At 26.5% G+C, this 22,348-nt stretch overlaps 1 protein-coding gene across 1 annotated transcript; it reads right to left on the reverse strand.

Moving 5' to 3' along the window:
- Positions 1-319: 319 nt before the first annotated feature.
- On the reverse strand, positions 320-21,396 carry LOC129983676 (uncharacterized). Its single transcript, XM_056093254.1, has 6 exons — positions 21,324-21,396; positions 11,815-13,923; positions 8,419-10,223; positions 7,521-7,683; positions 6,565-6,733; positions 320-6,450 (listed from the first exon to the last, which is right to left on the reverse strand). Exons 2-6 carry the CDS (start codon positions 13,862-13,864, stop codon positions 6,264-6,266), a joined length of 4,374 nt encoding a protein of 1,457 aa, XP_055949229.1. The 5' UTR covers positions 13,865-13,923; positions 21,324-21,396; the 3' UTR covers positions 320-6,263.
- Positions 21,397-22,348: the final 952 nt, after the last annotated feature.

A 22,348-nucleotide genomic window follows, 5' to 3' on the forward strand; every position in this document is an offset into this window, starting at 1 on the left:
ACGTAAAAACATAATTAAACAAAACAATGGTTAATTGCTAAATGCTATCTTCCTATTAAGATCTTTTTTTGTAGTACCTTTAATTAATTTCTTTTTCTGTATAAAAGAAACACTCTGCATTTTCTGCAAATTATTTTTGAATTTATACTTTTTTGGTGCAAAACTTTTTTAGAAAAGAATCCAGATAAATATGTACAAAAGAGAAAACTTGCATATCTTAAATTTAATAATTAAATTGGCAACTAACTTTATTTATCATGCTATAAAGAATCAAGTGATCTAAATTCTTAACACAATATACACACAGATCTTTGTTTTTTTTCAATCCTTTAATAAAATATTACATTTACAAACAGTAGCAAACACACTGTTATATATCATGCATTATAAATACCCTTCCAAATTAAAATTTACAACTTTATATACTTACAATGGAACTTGTCTACAATTTAAGTACAAAATAAATAAAACTTCCATTTCTACAACAAATAAAAAAATTTTCAGGGTGCACAATAAGCTTAATATCTAACATGTGTAATGAACTGCAAGCCTTCACAGAATTGAAAATGCAGCTCTTATTTGCTAAATAAACAATCTGATAGACTATAAATATAATAACTTCTATAGCATATACAATATTGGCTAGAACAAGCACTATACATACATTACTTCAATCCATAGTTTTATTTCACGAAAGGAATCATTTTAATTCATTATAGCAGGGAAACACTTACAGCTTTAAAGGTAATTACAAAATCACATTTATTAAATTATAAGGAAAATCACAGCAGAATTTTTTTTTAATTTATAAATTTCTAATTAAAATTTTATGCTCTATCTAAATTAGCATATTTATTTTATAATGTGGAGATTTTAGATAATTTTTATACAGTTAAAATATTAATATCCAGGAATTTTTACATACATTTATTAGAAAATATGAAACCTTAAAAAATTTCAAAAATCACCTTCTATTCCTTTTACCTAAAAAGCTAGTTTTTGCTTAGAGCTTCATTTTTATACAGAATATTCATACTAGTCTATCAAAATCTATTTATATACATGAATTCTCAGCTTCAAAATAATCGCAAATTTTCAATTTGTCAATCTATAATATTCAAGTACTTAAAAAGCTCTATGAAACAACACAAGTTACACCATATATTTCTTAAATCTACCAACAAAGTAAAAACTTCAAAACCAGGCAAATAAATAAATAAATATAATAACTAATACCCACTCAAGTAATAAATAATATATTTTTATAGATGATTTGCAACATCTTTATGAAAATATATATATATCCTTACCACAAAGGCAAAGTAACAACCATCTAGATAAACATAAAAAAATAGCTTGATTATCAGAGAGCAAACTAAAAGTTTCTAAACATTTTAAAGTATTTCATACTTATTCAAAATCTTTTATTAAAAACCAATGGTATAGCAAAAAATAAATTTTATTGAGGTAAAATTTCTTGGAATGAAGAGCAAAAAAAGAATCACTCATTGCCTATAATTTTTTAAGTATAAAATAAAAAGGCACATATATTTTCAATATGCAATATTTTTAAAGTTGTATGGAAATTCCAATGGAAGATATTGAAATGATGTATGAAAATACTCAATAAGTTTGTATATAAAAAAAAAGGCATAACTTCTAAAGACTCTTAGTTATAAAAGTTTCATGTATTTATAATTAAAAAAATTTGGGTCATGCACACCAAATATTTTTGTCAGTAATACATTAATGATATTTCATAATTTACTAAAACACGGTAATTTTTTACATCTGATTACAACATAGATAACAATGCTATTGTTTTTATAATAAAGGGTAGTTTATATATATAATTTAAACAGATGTGTAGCAAAGGGAAATGGTTCCAGGGACAAAATATATTTTTTTTCTTGTCCCAGTTATCATCAACAGTATAGAAATGGTAAATGGCACCTAATGCATGGTATTATTATCATCATTTGTATGACAGTTGATAGTTTTTGAAAAAATTAACAAACACACTAATGTTTTGTCGTTGTCTACCCACCCTCCTTGCATCCCAATTGCTACATTTCTGAATCTAAATTATATTGTTAAGATAAATAAAAATCATATAGTTTGTATGTATAAATAAACAAGTACATATTAAATGTTGCATAATAACTTGCAAAACTACCATACTACTCAACATACTATGTGTTAAACAGCAATATACTACTTCCTTCTGGTTAGGAAATTATAGTACAATAAACATTGTAACATTTAAATGTATAAGAAATTGATTTTACTGAGATTTTAAGAAAAAAATACCTTTAAAAATTTATTCCATGATTTGTCACAGATCTTGCATGAACTTCGTTTTCCATGTTAATATTTTTGTACAGATTGTGAAAGACTTAAATATAATAATAATTAAAATACAAACCACAATAGTAATTAAATTCTCCTTTTGCACTAGAAAACTTTGTAAAGTTCAAAGATTTTTCTTATAATCCCATATTATTACATTAATTTAAATGAAAATTTCAAATATTTCACCTTAAGTTTACCTACAGTACAAAAATTTCTTGACAAGTTTATGCCAATATAAGAAGAATTGACTGAAGTAGGAAGACAATTTCATGATGATTTCCATTAAAATTCAGCAAACAGTATAAAAATTTTCATCAGAATTTATTTTGCAAAGCTTATTTTAATCAATGAAGATTTTAATATATATCTTTGAATTAATAAAGATTTAATTATCTAATTTAATTAATACTAAATAAGTAGAAATATTTTTCGGTGGAAAAAACACATAAATCAATGACCAATTTAAAAATTATAGTTGATTATATAACATAAAAAACATTTTTTAACTAAACATAAAATCAACATATATATATATATTTTAATTTAACAGAAAAATAGAATCAAACATTAAGCTAAAAAGTTCTCTTAGAGATTCTTTTCTATCAACAAATAATTCAAGTTTCTGGATAATATTATAAAAATTAGACATCAACTGAAATAAAATCAAACACATTTTTTTTTCTTAGTTCTATGCATAAGACGACTTAAAAGACAAGATTGTAATACAAATATCAGCATAAATTACAAGCATTTTATCTAGTAGTAAAAGCACTATACCATTGGCTAATCTACGAACATAATAATATATAACATGGAAATACAATCTTCAGTCACATTAATGTCTCAAAAGTGTGCATGAAATTCATAAGGAAGTATACTTATAAAACAGTTATAGGTGCAATGCAAATTTTTAAATTTTGATGTATAATTAATTTATGATAATTCTGATATGTTTCACAATGTTCATAAAAAATATTAACAAATTCAAATAAAAGAATAAATGTACAATAATATACAGAAAAGGAATGTCATTAAATGTGTAAACCCCCCCCCTCTTCCTTTTAAAGAATGAAAGAGAAATGATAAGATATATTCTAATTCAGAGTATTCTTGCAAAGGATATCAGAGGTTGTTTGATTAAACAAAATCACAAAAAACTCCAAAATTATCTTGGGAACAAATTTTGATTAGATATTTGATTGCAAAATATTTCATAAAAACTTATTAATTACAACAAAAAAAAGCATATTAAAATTTCTTAAAATGTAACAAAACTATGCGAATAAAATAAATTATAAATAATAATCTTTCTACATTAAAGAGACTGAGATATAATTTTATATTTTAGTAGATGGAAAAGTTATAAATAAAAATTATTCAAAAAAGAAGAGAAAACTGAAAAAAAAAAAAAATCTTTAAAAAAAATTCTACAGAGGATAAGCAGTTCACATAAAAATAATAAAACAACATTTCAAAAGGAAAGATAAAAACCCAATAAAATGTATAATTTTTAGGACCAAAGAATAAAATAATGAAAAAAAGATGACAAAAGTGTCAACTAAATGGTGAACTGACGTATAATATTACTGGATTTATTATTATTCTAATAATAACAAGTATGCAAATGAAACAGTATTAATTGACTACCAGATCTTAATCATAAAATTTATACTGTAAGACAGAAAAATCATTACAATTCGTAGATTTTCTTTACTCATAAACTCATTAAGAAAATCAGTTTTCTAATTTCAGCTTCAAAATTTCTTAAAACTTAATATTCATGTTAAAGAATTGATTACCTAATTTATGATACACATTTTTAGTTTTGTCAAAAATTTAAGAAAATTAAAATGGATAATGTGACAAAAATATGATGATTTAATGAATTATTTACAATGATCGCTTTTAAATGTAACATATGATACATCAAGTTGATTATATCCTCATATAACCGATCTGATCCAATTCTTGGATGAACAAAATTCAACTCTGTTACAAAAGTAATAACTAATCTTATCAGATTCTGTGTAAAGTAATTAATAACATTCAATAGCCAATTTTTATATATGTTTGATGAGGGCAATCGTAAGATGAATTCATTACCAAATTTTATAAGACATGTTTTAATTATCGCTTAAGTTTCGAAGGAAATAGGATGAAGTAAACTCTGCTAAAAGTAATAATGGTTAATATTTTAAAACTTTCAATTCAATGCAATATACATTAGTTTTATGGTCTATATTTTTATCGAATACTTGGACATACAAGATCATATACAAAATATATAGTACAGAGAAATTTTCAATATATAAACTAAGCTTCTGGCATACAATAATCTATGGAGTTCATTTTGAAATATACAGGTTTTTTTTAATGATATGGAGTGCTTAATTATGCTGAAAACTTCATTGTCATTAATTTAAGAAGTGAGTGGGAAATGACTATTCCTCACATTTTAACAATTTCAGAAAAATGATAAGTAAATAAAAGAAAATATTTCATGTCAAAAGTTGTGTATCAGAAATTTGCAGATAAAAATCATTATTACTAAAATAATTTAACAGTTCACAGAACATGACAGGATTCATAGATATTACATCTCAAGAACTTTATTATAACTTTTCAAACTCAGTGAAACATTTTGCACCTAATCTGAAAATTAACAATTAGTAGATATTCTTCTCAAAATAACTTGAAAAACTTAATAATATTTTTAAATGAATATTTCTTATCAAATGTTTTCAAGAACTGATGATCTTTTTCATAACATGATGCAAATTACATGCAGACTACATACTATACCGTTCTAAAGAAATAAACATCACAGTTGCCGCTAGTAGAGTGGGTCCTTTGCAACATATATACCGTAACTCAGTTTCAGGAACTTATGATCTCGTTCATAATATGATGCAAACCACATGCAGACTACACACTACATTGGTCTTAGGAAATAAAATTCAGAGTTACCATTACTAGAGTGAACCCCATATTGTAACTCAATTTCACTCAGATTCAAGTCCCTTGATAAAAAATTTTCAAACAGTGCAAATATTCTTAAAATTTTAGTCTTTGATTTTTTCATGTAAAAATTAATTATTATTAAAATTTATTCACTTCTTATATTTTCATCTATTATATCACGAATTAATATTCATTCTTTCATTTCACTGTTTGAGTATGTTTATTCATCTTCTAGCGGTACAAAAAAAAAAAAAAAAAAGTAAATAGAATTCTATTTATTAAACTAGAAATTCAAGGCAAATGAACCAAATTTTAATAAAAGTTGTTAACTAATTTTTTGAAAAAATCAAATGACTACTTAAAGAAAACTTGAGCAGTACAATAAGTAGAGAAATGTACAATTATTTCACAATTAATTAAAAAAACAGTAAAATTTATACCAAAAAATGATTAATATCTAAAGACAAAATATAACCATTAAAACTGCTCATTTGAAAACTACAAGTATAATAGTTGCAATAATTATTTTCAAATATTTCTATGATAGTAGCAACTTCATGACTAGAAATAAATAAATAGAAGAATCAATCCTCACTTTAAAAAAATAATAAAAAAAAATACTGTTTTTAAAAGTGTAATGAAATAAAAGAAAAGAAAAATAGACAGAGAGAGAGATAAATCAATGGTGAATGTGAGTATTGAAAAATCAAACTTCTAAATAGATATACTCATATATCGTATATAGAAAATAAAAGCGAAATTAAAATCGTCCTTCAATTTTAAAATCATAAAAACAAATACTTCCATTCAATCAGATGCACACTTCGGTTTATATATTAATATGTGTGTATAGATATATTTATATATATATATATATATAAATATGTTCTGGTCCTCTTACAAAAACATCACAAAAGCAATGCTAGACATGTCATATCCATTTTTTCATATTACACAGGATTTTTAAGCAACCTTTTTTGGCGATAATCATAAACTTTCCTGCAAAAGAAAACAAGATCGTGAAAGACATTTGGAGGTGGCATTCGCTTCTTTCTTGGGTAGTCATTATTACCTTGTGGAACAATAGAAAAACTAGGCTGTGAACCATTTTCTGCCATCTTGTATCGTTTTTTGAATCTGTAATTTCAATAATAACAGAAAAATAAATAAGTAAAAAAAAAAAAAAAAAAAAATCAGAATCAAGTTGGAATTAAAAAAAAAAAATATTTTTCTTTCATTTTTCAAACTAACCTGCAATATTCTGCATATGTAAGCACAAAGCATTTGTCATCAATGCATGCAACACTATTTGTGTCGCGATGTTTTGATGCAAAAACTTCACCATCGATTATTTCTATTTTTTTTTCTGTTTCAGTATGCTCTGGGCGATAATACCACAACAAACTCATAGTCATTTCACCTAAAAAAAAATAAGAAAACTACAATGGGAGCATAATCACTTGCTTATTAAGAAACTTACAATTACTTTTGAATTATTTCCAGTATATACAGCAACATATAGCAATTAAAAAAAAAATTGGTTGCTATAAATCATTATAAAATATTTATTATGTTTTAGATGATTTTTCTAAAAAGTTATAAAGATAACAAAGATTCAAAATTTTGAAAGGTATTCTAGTTCTTTTTTATTGATATGCAAAAAGAATAATGTAAAATTGTTTGAAAAAATTTAAATAATTTTTTTTTTCAAAATCATTATTAAATACCAATCAATAAATGAAAATGGTATTAAGCTAGGCTGAGGTATTGTTATTATTGTATTAGGTAATTAATTGTTAAAGGAATGTTATTATTTTATCAAATTAAAAAGATATTCTAATAAATAAATAATTAAGTTTGTTAGTTTCCAGTTACTGTAAAGTGAAAGAAAAGGAAATAGGAATTAAATATTTTTAAAGAAATAAATGACAGCAGGCTTTTTTTTTTAATCATGCCTCAAATAAATATGTTAAGAGATTTATATCAAAATAGAGCAAGTTATTTTGTAATAATATTGAAGATTATTTGAAAATTAGTAGAAGTAAATACATTGGTACATATAGAATTAAGAATTTTTTTAAAGTTATATAGCAGAAACAAAAAAGAAATCTAAATTGTGCAAAAAAAAAAAAAAAAAAAAAAAAAATGCTTTTTCAGATTTAAAAATACAGAAAAATATGGAATTCTTCATACAAACAGGAACTAACCATCATCAGGATTATCCCACAATGCAGTTACTTTAGCAACAAATGGCAAGTCAGTCTTTCGTGGACCTGATTTAAGAAAAACACAATCCTTCACACATACAACATCACCTTCAACATGTTTCATTGATGAATAACATTTTCGTAGCAAAGGTGGATCATCATTCTATATGAGAGAAAGTAAATTTATAAGCATATAAGAACTATTTATTATTAAAACAGCATTAATACACTTAATAAATATTAATGAAATTTTTTAAAATCACCTCCTTTCCCTAAAAAAACTATTTGTACAAATTTTTGAGCCTATTCCAGAATTATTAGGCTTTTTAGAAAATTACATTAAATAAAAACTAAAAAAAAAAAAAAAAAAAAATTAAAAATTACTAACTTATGATAAAATTACAAAAAATAAGTTCAGTATAAGATCCTTTCGTTTCATGCAGCATGTCCAAGAGAAACTCAATTTCATGCAATGTATTTGCAAGCATCTTGGAAGTTATTAAATAAAAGTAAGTTATATTATGCAACTTCAGTTGACGCAAATTGTACAAGATAGTGAAACATCCCATATAATCACTTTTTTCATATAATAACACATCAATTGAACCCGAAAGAGTTAAATGACATGACTATCATTTGAAAGTTTTTATTACAATCCTTACTAAGTCATTCCTGGTCTCATCTATCAGATTCTGGAGATAATAATACTATGAAACAAAATTTTAGCAGTTGTATTAGTAGTATGTCACACTGCAAAAATGCTACCAATCCTAGTTATTCTTTTACACACTATTGCTAATGTGTCCAAAAATTCATAGATTCCCCTATATTATATATATATATATATATATATTAAATAACAAATATATATAAAAATCGAAAATAAATTTTAACTTACAGAAATAAATACTTCTTTTAAACATGGAGTACCTTCCCATGACCAACCATGAGCGGGTGGTTTCTCAACTTTTGGAAGCACAAGACGTGGTAGTGATACTAATGGTTGAAGATTTTTTGTCAAATGCTTTTCTGCAGCTGAAACATCTTCGTTCTTCTTAGTTTTGCTCAATTGGGCAAGTGGTCTATTGTAGCAATCTCTGAAAGTTCTCTGCTTACCATGCAATCTTGCTCTTCGAACCACAGCAGACTCTTTTCTCTTTTTAACTTCTAAAACTGTGATATCCGGTGATTCAGTCATGTCTTTCTTAGTATTTTCTTGAAGAGGTGCATCATCTTTAGAAGAAATGGCAATGTCTCCAATACTTACTTTCTTACTTTCATTATTTTTATCAGATTTCTTTTCTATTTTTTCTATCTTAATAGGAGACTCCTTTGAAAATCCTTTATTTGGGGAGGATTCAACCTTTTGTTTCCCATTATCAGTGTTATTTTGATTACATTTTTTTTCTGCTTCAGCTTTACCAGAAGATTTATCAAAAACAGGTTTAGTTTTATCACTGGTCTTAGAGAGCACCTGCTTTTGTTCAATATCATCATCTTCAACATCAACTACTACAATTTTCTCTCTGTGTCTATTCTTAGGTACTTCTAACTGAATGTATGTTTTAATATCACGGTGATTATCTTCCACAATTTCAATAACAGATGGGGGACGTGGTGGATATTCTACTGTCTCAGGTAAATTTCTATGTTGTATATCTTTTCTTGCATTATGATAGGGCATAAAGGTAGAAGATGAATCTGAATGATGTACATTTAAAGACCCATACATATTTGAAGATGGGTCTGTGTTGCACATATTTGAATATGGATTACACATTTCTGAAGATGAATTAGAAGGATGCATATTTGAGGGATCAGGATGACTTATTGAAGATGTATTTTGATTATGCATGCTTACAGATGCATTATCATGGTGACTTATATTTGAAAGATGCATGCTTGAAGACGAACCAGAATGGTATTGATTTGAAGAGCTGCTGCTGTTTTTAAAACCATAATATCTCTCATTTAATTTATCTGGCTTATTTATATTCTTGTAATGCTCTCCAGAACGTGAAGAATGAGGAGAAATATTTCTTGGGTGCATTGGAGCAGCACTATGAGAAACATGAGGTAAAACTTCTTTTGACTGCGTAGAAGTATTGCGAGAAAGATGAGAATCACAAGGTGTACATTTTGTAGAAGCATTTGAATGGGAAGAATTAAATGATGAGCCAGTATCATAGCTGCTGTTTTTAGAAGCAGGATTTTCTTTACGCTCATATGGAAGATTATAGTTCTTGAAAGTACTTGGCACTCGTTTCTGGGTTTGGTAATTTCTAAAATTTTGTTGCGATGAATGCAAAGTAGGCATTACTGGGGATCGTACATGTTTTGGAGGTTGATTAAATGAAATGCTATTACTGGCATTACTCCTCACTCTTGAATCATCATCAGGTTGATGTCTTATGAACTGCGAAGATGAGCTTGGCTGAGAAGGATTTTCTGGATTCAATGGACCAGTTGAAGTAGCAGATTTTTGATGAGATGAAATTACAGAAGAATGAGAGGGTAGTGCTGGTTTCTGTGAATGAGACTGACGAGATTCGAAAGCTTGAAAACCTTCACGTTGTGAGGAAGGCTGCTGAGGCCTCTGAGGAGGCTGATGAGGATTAGGTTGAGGATGATATGGTACTGGCTTATGAATTGTATACTGATCTTGAACAGGTTGAATAAGGGGACCAGCAGGCTGATAATATCCTGCAAAATAAATAATAAAATTTGCATTCGAAAATAAAATTTAGTTACTATTTCTGTTACAAAAAAGTAAACAGTTTTTTCTTTCAGGTTTTTTAGGTATAACTACGCATGGAATTACAAATATAATTGGATAATTTTAGAAGAAAATGCCATTGATTATACTGCTATGTTATGCCATTATTAAATTTCTACTTATAATCCCGAACAACAAAACAACATTTATATATTTCATAATATACTAGAGTTAAATAAGTGTTTCAGCTGTAGGAAAAGTATTTAGTTGTATAAAAACATGTGAATTAATTTAGGTTGTACAGATGATCTTAACTTAATGAGAAAAAAAGCTCTTAAGCAATAATTTTGAGAAAATTCTATCAGTATGTTGAAGAAGGGCAAAAAGCAGGTATGTCTTCTGTTCTATTATTGCTTGTCTTGAAGTAATAGGGGACTCATGGTGGAAACCATAAAGGAATTAAAACCGAGATTCTCTATCAGTCTGGCACAGAGTGCCAAGAAAGCTCCCCTTCCCCCCTCTTGGAATCTTCTATTTAGTGAAACTTCCTGTTCAACTCTTCCTTTATAGCTTGATTGAGACCAGACATGACATGTTCCTTTTTGACCGATTTTGTTGTAATGTAAAATCAATTCACTGTTTTTTCCTTATTTCTCCCCACTATTCAAAATTATATTTTTATTGTTAAATAAATTTCATTTTATTTTAATTTTAAACTTCATTCATAATGTAGCTAACTTCTTAAGCCTTTTTCTTTAACGAAAACCATCAAGAAATCTATCCACCCTACCATATAGGGGAAAGAAGCCAGTTGATCAATTGTTTGGCAAAAACTGGAAGTGTAGAATTACCCAGAATGGGTGAATCCAAAACATGTTATACATTTCTAAGAAATTTTGGTGTTGAGAAGGTTTTAAAATCTTATGCATTAACCCACATGCCAATGGTGAACTTTAGGCTTAACTGCGCATCAATGGCAATTCATTATCAATAGACTAATACGATATCTTTGGTAATTAATTGCTAACATGAGGTTAATCCTTAAGTACTGATTATCCATATGCTATTGGCAAAGAATTAAAGCATTTGTACATTGTATCCTCAAAAAGCTGCAAATAATCAACTCTGCAAAAAAAAAAGAGAGAGAGAGAGCTTTTTTTTTAGTAATTTTATGCTGAGTTATATTTGAACAAATTAAAAATTATTCAAAAGTGATGCTTTTTGCTAAACAAGTCCAAATAAAGACTTCTTTTTTCAATTTGGAGAAATCCTATTTGTGTAAGAATCCTAATTTCAAACCTAAAATCATGCTTAAATTACCAGATATATAATATAAAAAAATTTCACAATGATAACAAAAAGAGACAAGTTACTTTTGATTAATTATTACTGCTTAAGAAATGCACAAACCAATGTAAATTGTTAACATTAACGGGAAGCAATTCATTGACCATAATGGAATGAATTACCAGTAAAAATAAAAATTAAGGCAGCCATAATATTTGTGAGACACATACTTCATAACAAATATCAAGCAAATTACAAATTATTTAAAGGTAGATATAGGTAAAATCATACCATATTCATTAGGTGGAAACTGTAGTGGTTGAGGATGACGATAATGTGGAACAGTAAATGCACTGCCACCAAACTGACGAGGAAGTCTGTGATCCATACTAATAGCTGGTGGTACTGGTCCCATACTAGGATTCATCTGATATGTATGAGGTGGTAATATAGGGTTACGATTATAATAGTGTTGACTATTTGGCAAAAGAGGCTCATTAACAAAAGGATGTAAACCATCACCAGAGGGTCTAGAGGTTGATGGCGAGAGATTTCTGGAACCAGGTTTATATGTTGTTTGCATTTGTACACAGTAACTTTCATTAGTACTTTTTGACTGATAATGATACATCTGTGTAATAGCTACATCATCATTTGAAAGAATCTGCTCTATCTTCCTTTCAGACTTACTGTCTGTTTTAATTTCAGCATCATTGTGAGTATTTATTTGAACTTTTGTGACTTCAGTATATTGGGTCACACCAACTTTGGTAGTTGCAGCACTTGAAGCAACTACACTATTTGCAACGCTACATTTTCTACTTGCAGAAGCCAAATCTGTATTGCTTTCAATGATGGTTAAGTCTGGTTCATCAGAATCATTCTTTTGTTTTGGAGTTTCAGGTCTCTGATTATCTGAAGTCTGCTTTTTATGAGTAACTGATGGATCAATACTTTTGTTCATTTGCTCTTTGGAGGAATTTTTTAAAATTTCATTTTGTTTATCATTTCTTTCCACCAGTTTAGTTTCTATAAATGTCACATCATCCTCTTTTTCAGTTTTAATAACTGTGATATCACATTCTGTTCCCATAGCAGCTTCTTTTTCATCAGAAGCACCATTGCATTTTTCATTTCTCCTATAAACCCTTTTTGGTTTAGGCTCTTGTAAATAACTTGCAGCTAATATAGCTTGTGCATTCAGACTTGCCATACGTTTGCAAATTTTAGTATCAATAATTTCTACATCAGGAAATTTTCTTTTCTTCCCTCTTTTTTGAGCTTTTACTTTGGCTTGCAATTTTTCTTTCTTCACATTTTTTATCTTATCTTTATCACTACATTTAGATTTACTGCCATCATTCAATTTAGATTTATTGCCACCATTATATTTAGATTTACTGCCTTCATTCATTTTCGATTTATCAATATCATTCAGCTTAGATTTATCATTCCTTTTAACATTTGCATTTATAGCAGGCTTTGGTTCTTTTTTAACTTTTACATGATCATCATCATCAATATCTGAATTCTCATTCAGAAAATCAATCAGTGAACATTCATCAGCGTCATTTAAGTTTTCTCCAACTGTTCGCCCTTCATTTTCATACAAAACATGAACTTTAGCCAAAGCATTTAAGCTGGCCATGCGATGGGCTCTCGCAGTTGGCCATTCTTGCTGCATATTATAAGGAAATCTTGGTCTTAATTCACGAGATGAATCATGATCTTTACTTTTATTCGTAGCTGACAATTTGTCACAGAGCAATTTAATGGCTTTGGCCTTTTTTGCAGCTCGGTTTTCAGGTCTCTTCGATTCATGTATACTGGACTTAACTTTAGAAGTTGTATGTTTTACAACAGTTTTCTTTTTTCTTGAACATTCATTTTCCTCCTCTTCCTCCTCTTCTTCTTCTTCGTCTTCAGATTCTTCATCGCTATCAGTATCTTCATCAGATGACAGCACTCTTGACGTTGAGTAGCTTACTTTCTTTACAGATACAGACTTGCGCCGATTACATGATTTCACAACACTCACAGTGGAAGAACGTTTGGAAACAATTACAACTTTTTGGTGATTTGTATTAGTTTTTTTTCGGCCATCTTTTGCGGTACAGCATTTCAAATTTGACTTCTTTACAGGCTGTTTGGAAAACTGTGCATGCTTAGATCCTTTCCAATTATCTGACTTCATGATACAATCACAAGATTTTGAAGGATTTGCTTCTTTATTCAAATTGTTACGTTTCCCTCTCTCTGATGTCAAAAACCTTGTGGCATAGCGGAAACTTCCATCTTTCTTCACAGATGCCACTCGTGAAGAGGATTTCGTTCCAGACATGCTGAGGTTATTGACTATGACTAATTTTATAAATTACATATTCAGTATCTGTGCATGACCTAGAAAAATCAAGAACTGAAATAAGATTTAATTCAGTAAAGATTCAAGCAAACTAAACATGTCAATATATATATATATATATATATATATATATATATATATATATAAAAGCATTAAAGTATCCAATTTAACTACAAAGAGATATACTGCATGGAGTTCATTTATATTAATTATTTGTAATACAATTACAGTAAAAATATACTGCTAAAATGAATAATTCCAAATAAATAATAACAGATATGGATTTTGATAACATGGAGTGTAAAATTATCAGTTTTTGAAATTATATAACACTTTTTTTTCTTTATATTGAAATGTATTATTTTTTAAATTATAATTGGCAACTTTTAAAATTTTGAGGCTGATTTTGAAATTATTAGGGAAAAAGATTCTATTTTATTGTAAAAAAGAAAAATTGCTTGATTAGGGGGAAAAAAAACCCTTCAGAAAGCTAACAAAATTCAACAATTGTATATATTAAATTAAGTAATGAAACTTTAAGCTATTGAAACATTTATAGTAATTACTATAAAAATATGATACCATGGAAGGAATTTGCATAATATTTGAGAAAGGACCTAATTAATTAAAAAATTACTTAATGTCTCAAGAGACCATTTACTTTGATCTATTAATAAGGGAAATGAGTTTTAATATTAATAAATGTACATTTAGTATGAAGTCAAATTTTTGTAAATTAAAGAATATGAAATTTCTTTTTATGGAAATGTAGAAATAAAAATGAGTTAAAATTGAATGTACAAAAAACTATATTTAATATCAAATATCACAGACTTAATTTTATTTCAACAAGATAAGATTTTTTATAACTTTGGTTTTAATTAGACAATTTTGTCTAATAATGCAATATTAATATAGTTTAAACATTTATTACAACACATTTTTCACATTTTGTATGAATATGCATGCAAATCAGCTTGAGAGATTTAGACACAGAAAAGCATTTTATGTTTAAATACATTTAAATCAAAATAATTCTACTGTTTTCAGCTACTTTTTTTAAAAAGTATTATATAAAAAAAGAAATAATTTATAAAAAATACTATCTAAATTAAATTCACATAGTTTGTAAAACTTTCCTATTTTGCTTCACCTGTCAACTAGATATTAAATCCAGCTCTATATATATTATAAAATATTTTATAAGAATTCTTTCTACACACTAGTTTACAATTTTAAGGCAATATAATTATAGCAGCATACAGGCCTTGTCTTAAAACAACAACAACAACTGCATATTTAAACCATAAAAGTAAAAAACAACCCAGTATAGCACATAAGCTATAAAGACTTCTTAGTTTGTCAAGAATTATTTGCTGTTTGTGTTGATTAAAATGGGAATCCATCATTGACAGAAGAAATTTGAATTCTCATGATTTATTTAAGCCAAAAGGAATTTAAATCGGCAACATATAAAGACCTTTTTTGTGGGATCATAATTAAGAAGTTTCAAATACATCAACAATAACTCATGAACTATTTTTCAAAAATACCCTCCCCCCTCTCCAGGAAAAAAAAAACCCCGGATGCTTGGATCATTATTAGAAAAAAAATTAAGATTAGAAATATAAATTTAAAAATTATTTTAATAAACAATCAAAAAAATTTTATTTCCTACTTTAACTCATAATAATTTTGAGCATTTTGTACCAAAATTGTTTTTACCATTTGTTGTTGTTTGAGCATACCAAAATTTCATTTAATTTTTAATGAATTAAAATTTTAAAAATGCCAAATTTGACTGTAAGCATAAAAGCCAAAATTTGACTTTAGGCATTTTGATCTCTAGGCATAATAGTTTGTCTTATTAAACTCTATCTTACAGACACATTCATCTTTATAATAGATAAAGAAGCTTTTGCTTTAAAATTTTTTTTGACTTTTTAGTTATACTTTGAAGTAGGCAATCTCGATGTATGATAAAAATATCTTTTAGTTGATACAAAAGTTACGAACTTCATTTGAGAATTATTTTTTTACAAATTACATTCCTATTTCTTACACAAAGACTATATCTGCCAAATCTACTATTTATTGATTTTGTTTCCTTAACAATTATATTGTACATAATATTGAAACACCATTTATGACATATTTTCAGTTGCAACTATATTTTGGAAAACATGTAATTAATCTATCAAAAAAAAAAAAAAAAAAAGAATTGACATATTAAATAACTGACAATTTTGAGGAATTACAAATGTCTTTAAAGATTCTTTTTTTTTTTTTTTTTTTTTTGAGGAGGAGGAATTTTAAAGAAATTATTCTTAAACTATTTTAAAATTTAAAAAAAATAATTCAAAATTTATTTTTAAAAAGAGGTTTTACTGTTGAACTAAAATTCAAGCTCAAGGTGCATGAGAATTAAAAAAAGGTGAAATTACAATAACCCGAAAATTGAACTTAAGATTATCTGGGTAGTTACATTTAATAGGTTCAAGTTCCATTGCATTGCAATATCAAGGAACTTGACCCTTTTAATATGGTTCATATACACAATAAACAAAAAATGTAAGGCTATTAAAACCATGCAACTCTGATATGTATTACAATTTAATACTTAAAAATTTTTTTTGGAGAAATCACAAACATTAAATTATGCATATGTGATTTCACTGAAAGTAAACAATATTTCTGAAGAACTAGATGGCTGCTAAAGAAGGCTAATATTTAAAATAAATTAATTCTTCATAAAATTAAAAAAAAAAAAACATTTGTCTTTAAGAAGGAGATGCATAACATTGTACCAGTCTATATACAAACTCAATACTATATATAATATTTAAAACTTTTATAATAAGGATATGAGCAGGACATATGCTGTTTTCTTTTGTAATATAGAGGAAAGTAAAATTATTTAAGTTCACAGGTAACAATTTGAATACCAAATTTCTTATTTAATTTAATTTCTGAACTCCTAATAATATGCACTAACAATAAAATAATTATAACATATCAGTCTGAATAGAATTTTTAAAAAACTAACTCATATATTAGTATTACTGATACTCAACAATCTTACTGATCTATTGTATAAAAAGAACAAATATCAAAAAATTTAATTCTGGCAAATTTTAATAGAAAATAATATATATTTGAATGAATGTTATGATCTGAAAACATTAAAGAAAAAAAAAACTATTTAGTTGGTTTTCTTTACTTTTGCTATTCCTTTTTATGGATAACTAAATCCACCCACAAATTTTTATTTTTAATGGCAAGCACCATTTGTTTAAAACAATATGAGGTTATAAAAGTATATTAATAAGTTTATAAAATTAAGTCTACAATACATAGTGATGCATGTATATTTGTCACATAACGGTCAATGAATAAAATAATTCACTTGTATTTTTTTACTTCAAAGTGAATATTTTTAACAAAAAAAAAAAAAAAAAATCAAGCAATTGCATTTTTAATCAATTAAAAATTTTATATTATTAAAGCAAAATTTAAGTAATTAAAAACTAAAGTAAAAATGTATTAAAGTAAAATTTTTTAATACTTCTTATAGTAATTCACAAATTTAAAAATAAAAAGTTGTGCTGTACAATAGTGTAAGGTTAAAGTTACAAAACTTATTTATGACTTCTGAAAATGTTGACTTGCTACTTTATTCATATTACATGTTAATAAAAATATTTTCAAATTTTAATTTCTTTAGAAAGGCAATGTAATAAATTCTGGAGTAAGTCAGCAAGTAAAATTAGCACAGTTTATGACTCAAGCGGCAAATTTGCAACTGAATATATAAATTATATATATATATATATATATATATATATATATATATATATATATATATATATATATATATATATATATATAGCATATGCATGGTCAAAAAGAAGAAACTTTTGAAGTTAATTTCAATTTATTTTACATGGAGTCATACTTTACAGAGTTCTCAGAAGAAAAGCGAAGATAAAAAGTTGTCTGTTTGCATTGCGATGAGAGTTAAGTGCCCAAATTTTTTCCTTCAATGATTTTACTATGAGATCCTGATAGGGATTTCTTTGCCACATGTTGATTTAAACAAGTGTATCTTAGGTATCTTTTAAAAAGATGTGCAGCAATTAAGGATTGTTAACCCTTTGTTTCTGGTGTGAGAATGACAGAATCAGCAATTTTGTTAAGAGCATGTTAGAAATAATTAAATAAAAAAAAGGGGGAATTGGATTAGAAAATAAAAGAACAATTTAGAATGAAGTTAATATGGGTTAATTAAAAATAAAAATTAGGAAAGTAATTAGGATTTCAATTAAGAGATGTCATTAAACACACAAATAATATTGAATGTATTTTTCTTAAACACATATAAAGTATTAGACATTTAATGCTTGTATGGATTCAAATTACACAATATATAATTTTATTATATTCTGAGTATATAAAGCTATTACAAAAATTGAAAGCCAAGTGCATATTAATTTACGAGTTAACTAATTCTCTTTAAAAGCAAGTAGTATATAAAAGTTTTTTCCCCCTTTAAAAAAGTATCTTTCACTTTAAATATTTTATAAATATTAGCATACAAATTTTTTATAGGGTATAAACTTGATTATTAGAAGTTTAGCAAACATAAGTGATATCTATTGTATTAACAGAACTTTTTCATCCAAAAATTACTAGTGGCTTAACAGCTATAAATAGCAATGCTTTATTCTTTCATCATAAGTGACCTTAAAAAGCAACGAATATACATATTTTATCTTAAAGGCATTCAGTATGCTTATGCATATATTTTACTATGTCATTGTTTAAATACTCATATAAATAACTAAAATAAAACTGTACTTAACAATACACTACTATTAAATTTATTTTTAAATGAAGACATGATTTATTTCAGTTTGAATCGTTATGTGTATGCATGCAATTACTAAATTTTCTCACATATATTCAAAATTCTACAAATATTTTCTAAAAGAGAATTCCACAGCAAACAGAAGGGGTAACTAGAAAAAAATAAAGTAGTGCATTCATATATCCTTACTCAAAGTACAAGACTATACTATAAAAATTTCATTTTGTTGAAATTCACATGTTGATACATCTTAATAAACCAATAGATACTAAAAGGTGAGATATTTGCAAAGGTAAACAATCCAATGAAGAGGTACTTGACACACACAAATATATATGTTATATTTAAAAATCTAAATTGAATTTTAATTTCCAAAATTATATTTGAAATAACCTTTATTCTAAAATGTTCTCTTATTTCCTCATTCAATTCCCACTTTTTATTTAATCAATAATACACAATCTATAAAACTGCTAATCTCAGCATTTTTTCATGCTGAATAGGCTTAGGAATAAAAATTTCTAATGTTTACAACATTCTTTTCAAGATATTAATGATTCCCTTTTCTCAATTGACATGTGCCAAAGAAATCTGTATCAAAATCCTATAGTAAAATCACTGAAGAAAAAAATTTGGGCACTTTTGCTCTTGTGCTGTGATGTGGACTGAAACATATTGTATCATCATTTGTAATATATATGAATAAATTATGCCTCCTGGGAAGAAATAAATCGAAGTTAAAATTTTGAAAAGTTTCTTCTATTCAGCCACGCAACTGCTAAATCATGTTTACACATACATATATATAGATATTCTAAACTTTAAAGAATATTTTTAAGAGAAATTTTATAATAAAAATACATGAATAAAATAAAATAATCATCTAGTATTCAAACATGAAAAGGCCAGTATGGAAAATTGCAAGGGTAAATGATCACATTTCTAAATAGATTGAGATAAAATTAATAATGATCCTAAGAAAAATACATCATATCTGTTTTATACTTTAAAATTTCTAATATTTCCTTATTATAATGGTCCTTGGGTTTACTTGGTGATGTTAAGATTTTATGAAGACCATAACTATAATTTATTGAAATTAGTGAAGCATTAATAAGATTGCTAACATTTTGGCGAGATTTCAACAACATCCTGACAATATATCTATGATTCGTATCTTGTTTTGTGGCCGACTCTTAAGGGCAGCTAAATTAAAAAAAAATATCAAACTTTCCCTCAGTTTTTGAAAGTGACTTGATGGTTAAAGTTTTTAGTATCAATCTACTGTTCAAATCCCTAATATTAATAAAAGAAAAATATGTAATTTACTGTATTAAAAACTGTTGTACATGAAATATATGCTGTTTTAAAAATTAGTTTCTAAATAAAAGAGATAGTGAATAAGCATTTTATTTTTGGCATTAATAATATACTGCTTTTTGAAATCCTAATTGTATATATGTTTAATTTTGAACTAAAAAAAGATCAAATCAAGTGAAATAACAGCATATTATAATTAAAATTTATACTATAAAAATTTAGATAATTTTGACAAAAAAAACTTCATTTAATTTTAATATCAATAATTTTAAGTTCTGAAGCGAAATAATCAATAGAAGCTGGAAAATTACTTCATTTCAGAAAAAATGTTATGAGCATAGAAATTTTATTAAGTCTTTAAGATTGCCATTTTATTTAATGTGGAAGGAAAAAGCATGCAAAGTACATGCATATACTGAAGTACTTTAATAACAGTGTAACTAAAAATATAAATATCAAAAAATACTAAAATGTGACAAAAAAGTTTGAAGTTTTATTTGAATCCAAATCTTATTAGAAAACTCCTACAAGAAAACAGTACATACAAATAAAAATGAAACAGCTTACAATCAATGCCTTTTTTTTGTATATATGTTAAATAAATACTTCTTTATGGAAAAGCATTGGAAGAGGAAAAAAAAAAAAAAAGTTTCCAGCGTCCTCGAGAGAGATCCAAAATATACCTTTAAAAAATATATTTATTGCTAGTCAGCTACAGCATGATGCAACTAGAAAATAGGAAGTTTAAGAATATACATTTTTATTCTGTCAAATCTGTTACAAAGATTATACAAGAAACATTAATCCAAAATAACATATTTTAACATTAATATGCTAAATAAAAGTGAAAAGATACTTGGTTTTATTAAATACAAAGTATAATAACATCAAAAAGGAGGATATATAATTGTCAACAATACGATTCTTACAAAAAAAAAGTCATAAAATATTTCGAACAAATTCTTATTATATAGAATCAAATCTACTCGTAGATTATCAAAAGGTTTTAAGAAAAAAAAATATGCTACTAAATATTTCTAATTGTCATATAAATATTGAAAAGAAAATGAAATAAATTCTTCAAATTATTTACGACTTATGAAGGAAATAGACCCAAATGCTTTTATTAATAGTAATATTACAAAATTCTGATTAAAAATTAATATCAGCATATATATAAATTTAATAAAATGTTAATATTTTCAAAAAATTGTTTCAAAAATTAAGGGCAATAAAATATATAAATATTACCCAAATAATCTATAATTTCCTGCTACGGATACAGAAACAGAAACGCGAACGAAAAGCTGAGTTGAGGGCTTTGACTTCTTTGGTTATTATTATTACATTCCCGAAAGGGGTCGACCATTCCATTTATCCAGATGACATTTTTAAAAAATATATCGAGCAAAAGTTATATTTACACTGATAAATGAAAGATCGTGAAGAAATAATTATAGATATTAAAGTTCTGAATAATGGATTTCTTAAAATAATTCTAAGTATGCCAGGGCCTGAAAAATATCCTTTGATTATTCGCAATGATTCAAATTTTTTTTTCTGCTAAAAGAGTAGTGGTATTTCTGAAAATAAATTAGTCCCTTTCTTTAAAAATATATTACTTTATAAATTTCATAATTCTGTAAACTAAAAATTAAGCCTTTTGATGAAAAATGAAATTCACTCTCTGGCCGATTAGGAAAATGGATGAATAATTTAACGACCGAGAGTATATATATCCCGGACGCCAGGAAGAGCAATGAAGAAGCATTAGTGTGTTTTTGTTACTTTTTAATGTGATGAAAAGAAAATAATTATAATGCTTTGCTCTGAATGCATTTAGATATGCTAAATAACTGATGACGATTCGATGCAAAATAAATAAATAATAACATTGTTTGCTAACGGATTTTAAAACCCACCGCCCTTTTGCGCGTGCGTTAGGATGGGCTCAATTCGTCAAAATAGGGGTGAGAAGAAAGATGAAAGGAGGAGATGTTTAAATTTAACAATGAAGTAAACACGAATAGCTCGCAAACTAAATTAAAATAAAATAATAAAGTCAGAAACGACAGGATACATACAGGTGAAAAAAAAATGAAAGAAAAAGTATTTAATAAGGCGGGAATCAAGGTCAAAGAATGGCGAAGAATTCTGGAAATATGCTCATCCCTTAGTGAGATAGAAGATTAGAATCGTTGAAAAGTGGTCATCTCAGGATACTGAACCGAACAGTAACAACATCCCAGGCACCGATTATGCATTCGCTTAATTTT

Source organism: Argiope bruennichi, chromosome 9 (genome assembly GCF_947563725.1).
Source record: "Argiope bruennichi chromosome 9, qqArgBrue1.1, whole genome shotgun sequence".
NCBI lineage: Eukaryota > Metazoa > Arthropoda > Arachnida > Araneae > Araneidae > Argiope > Argiope bruennichi.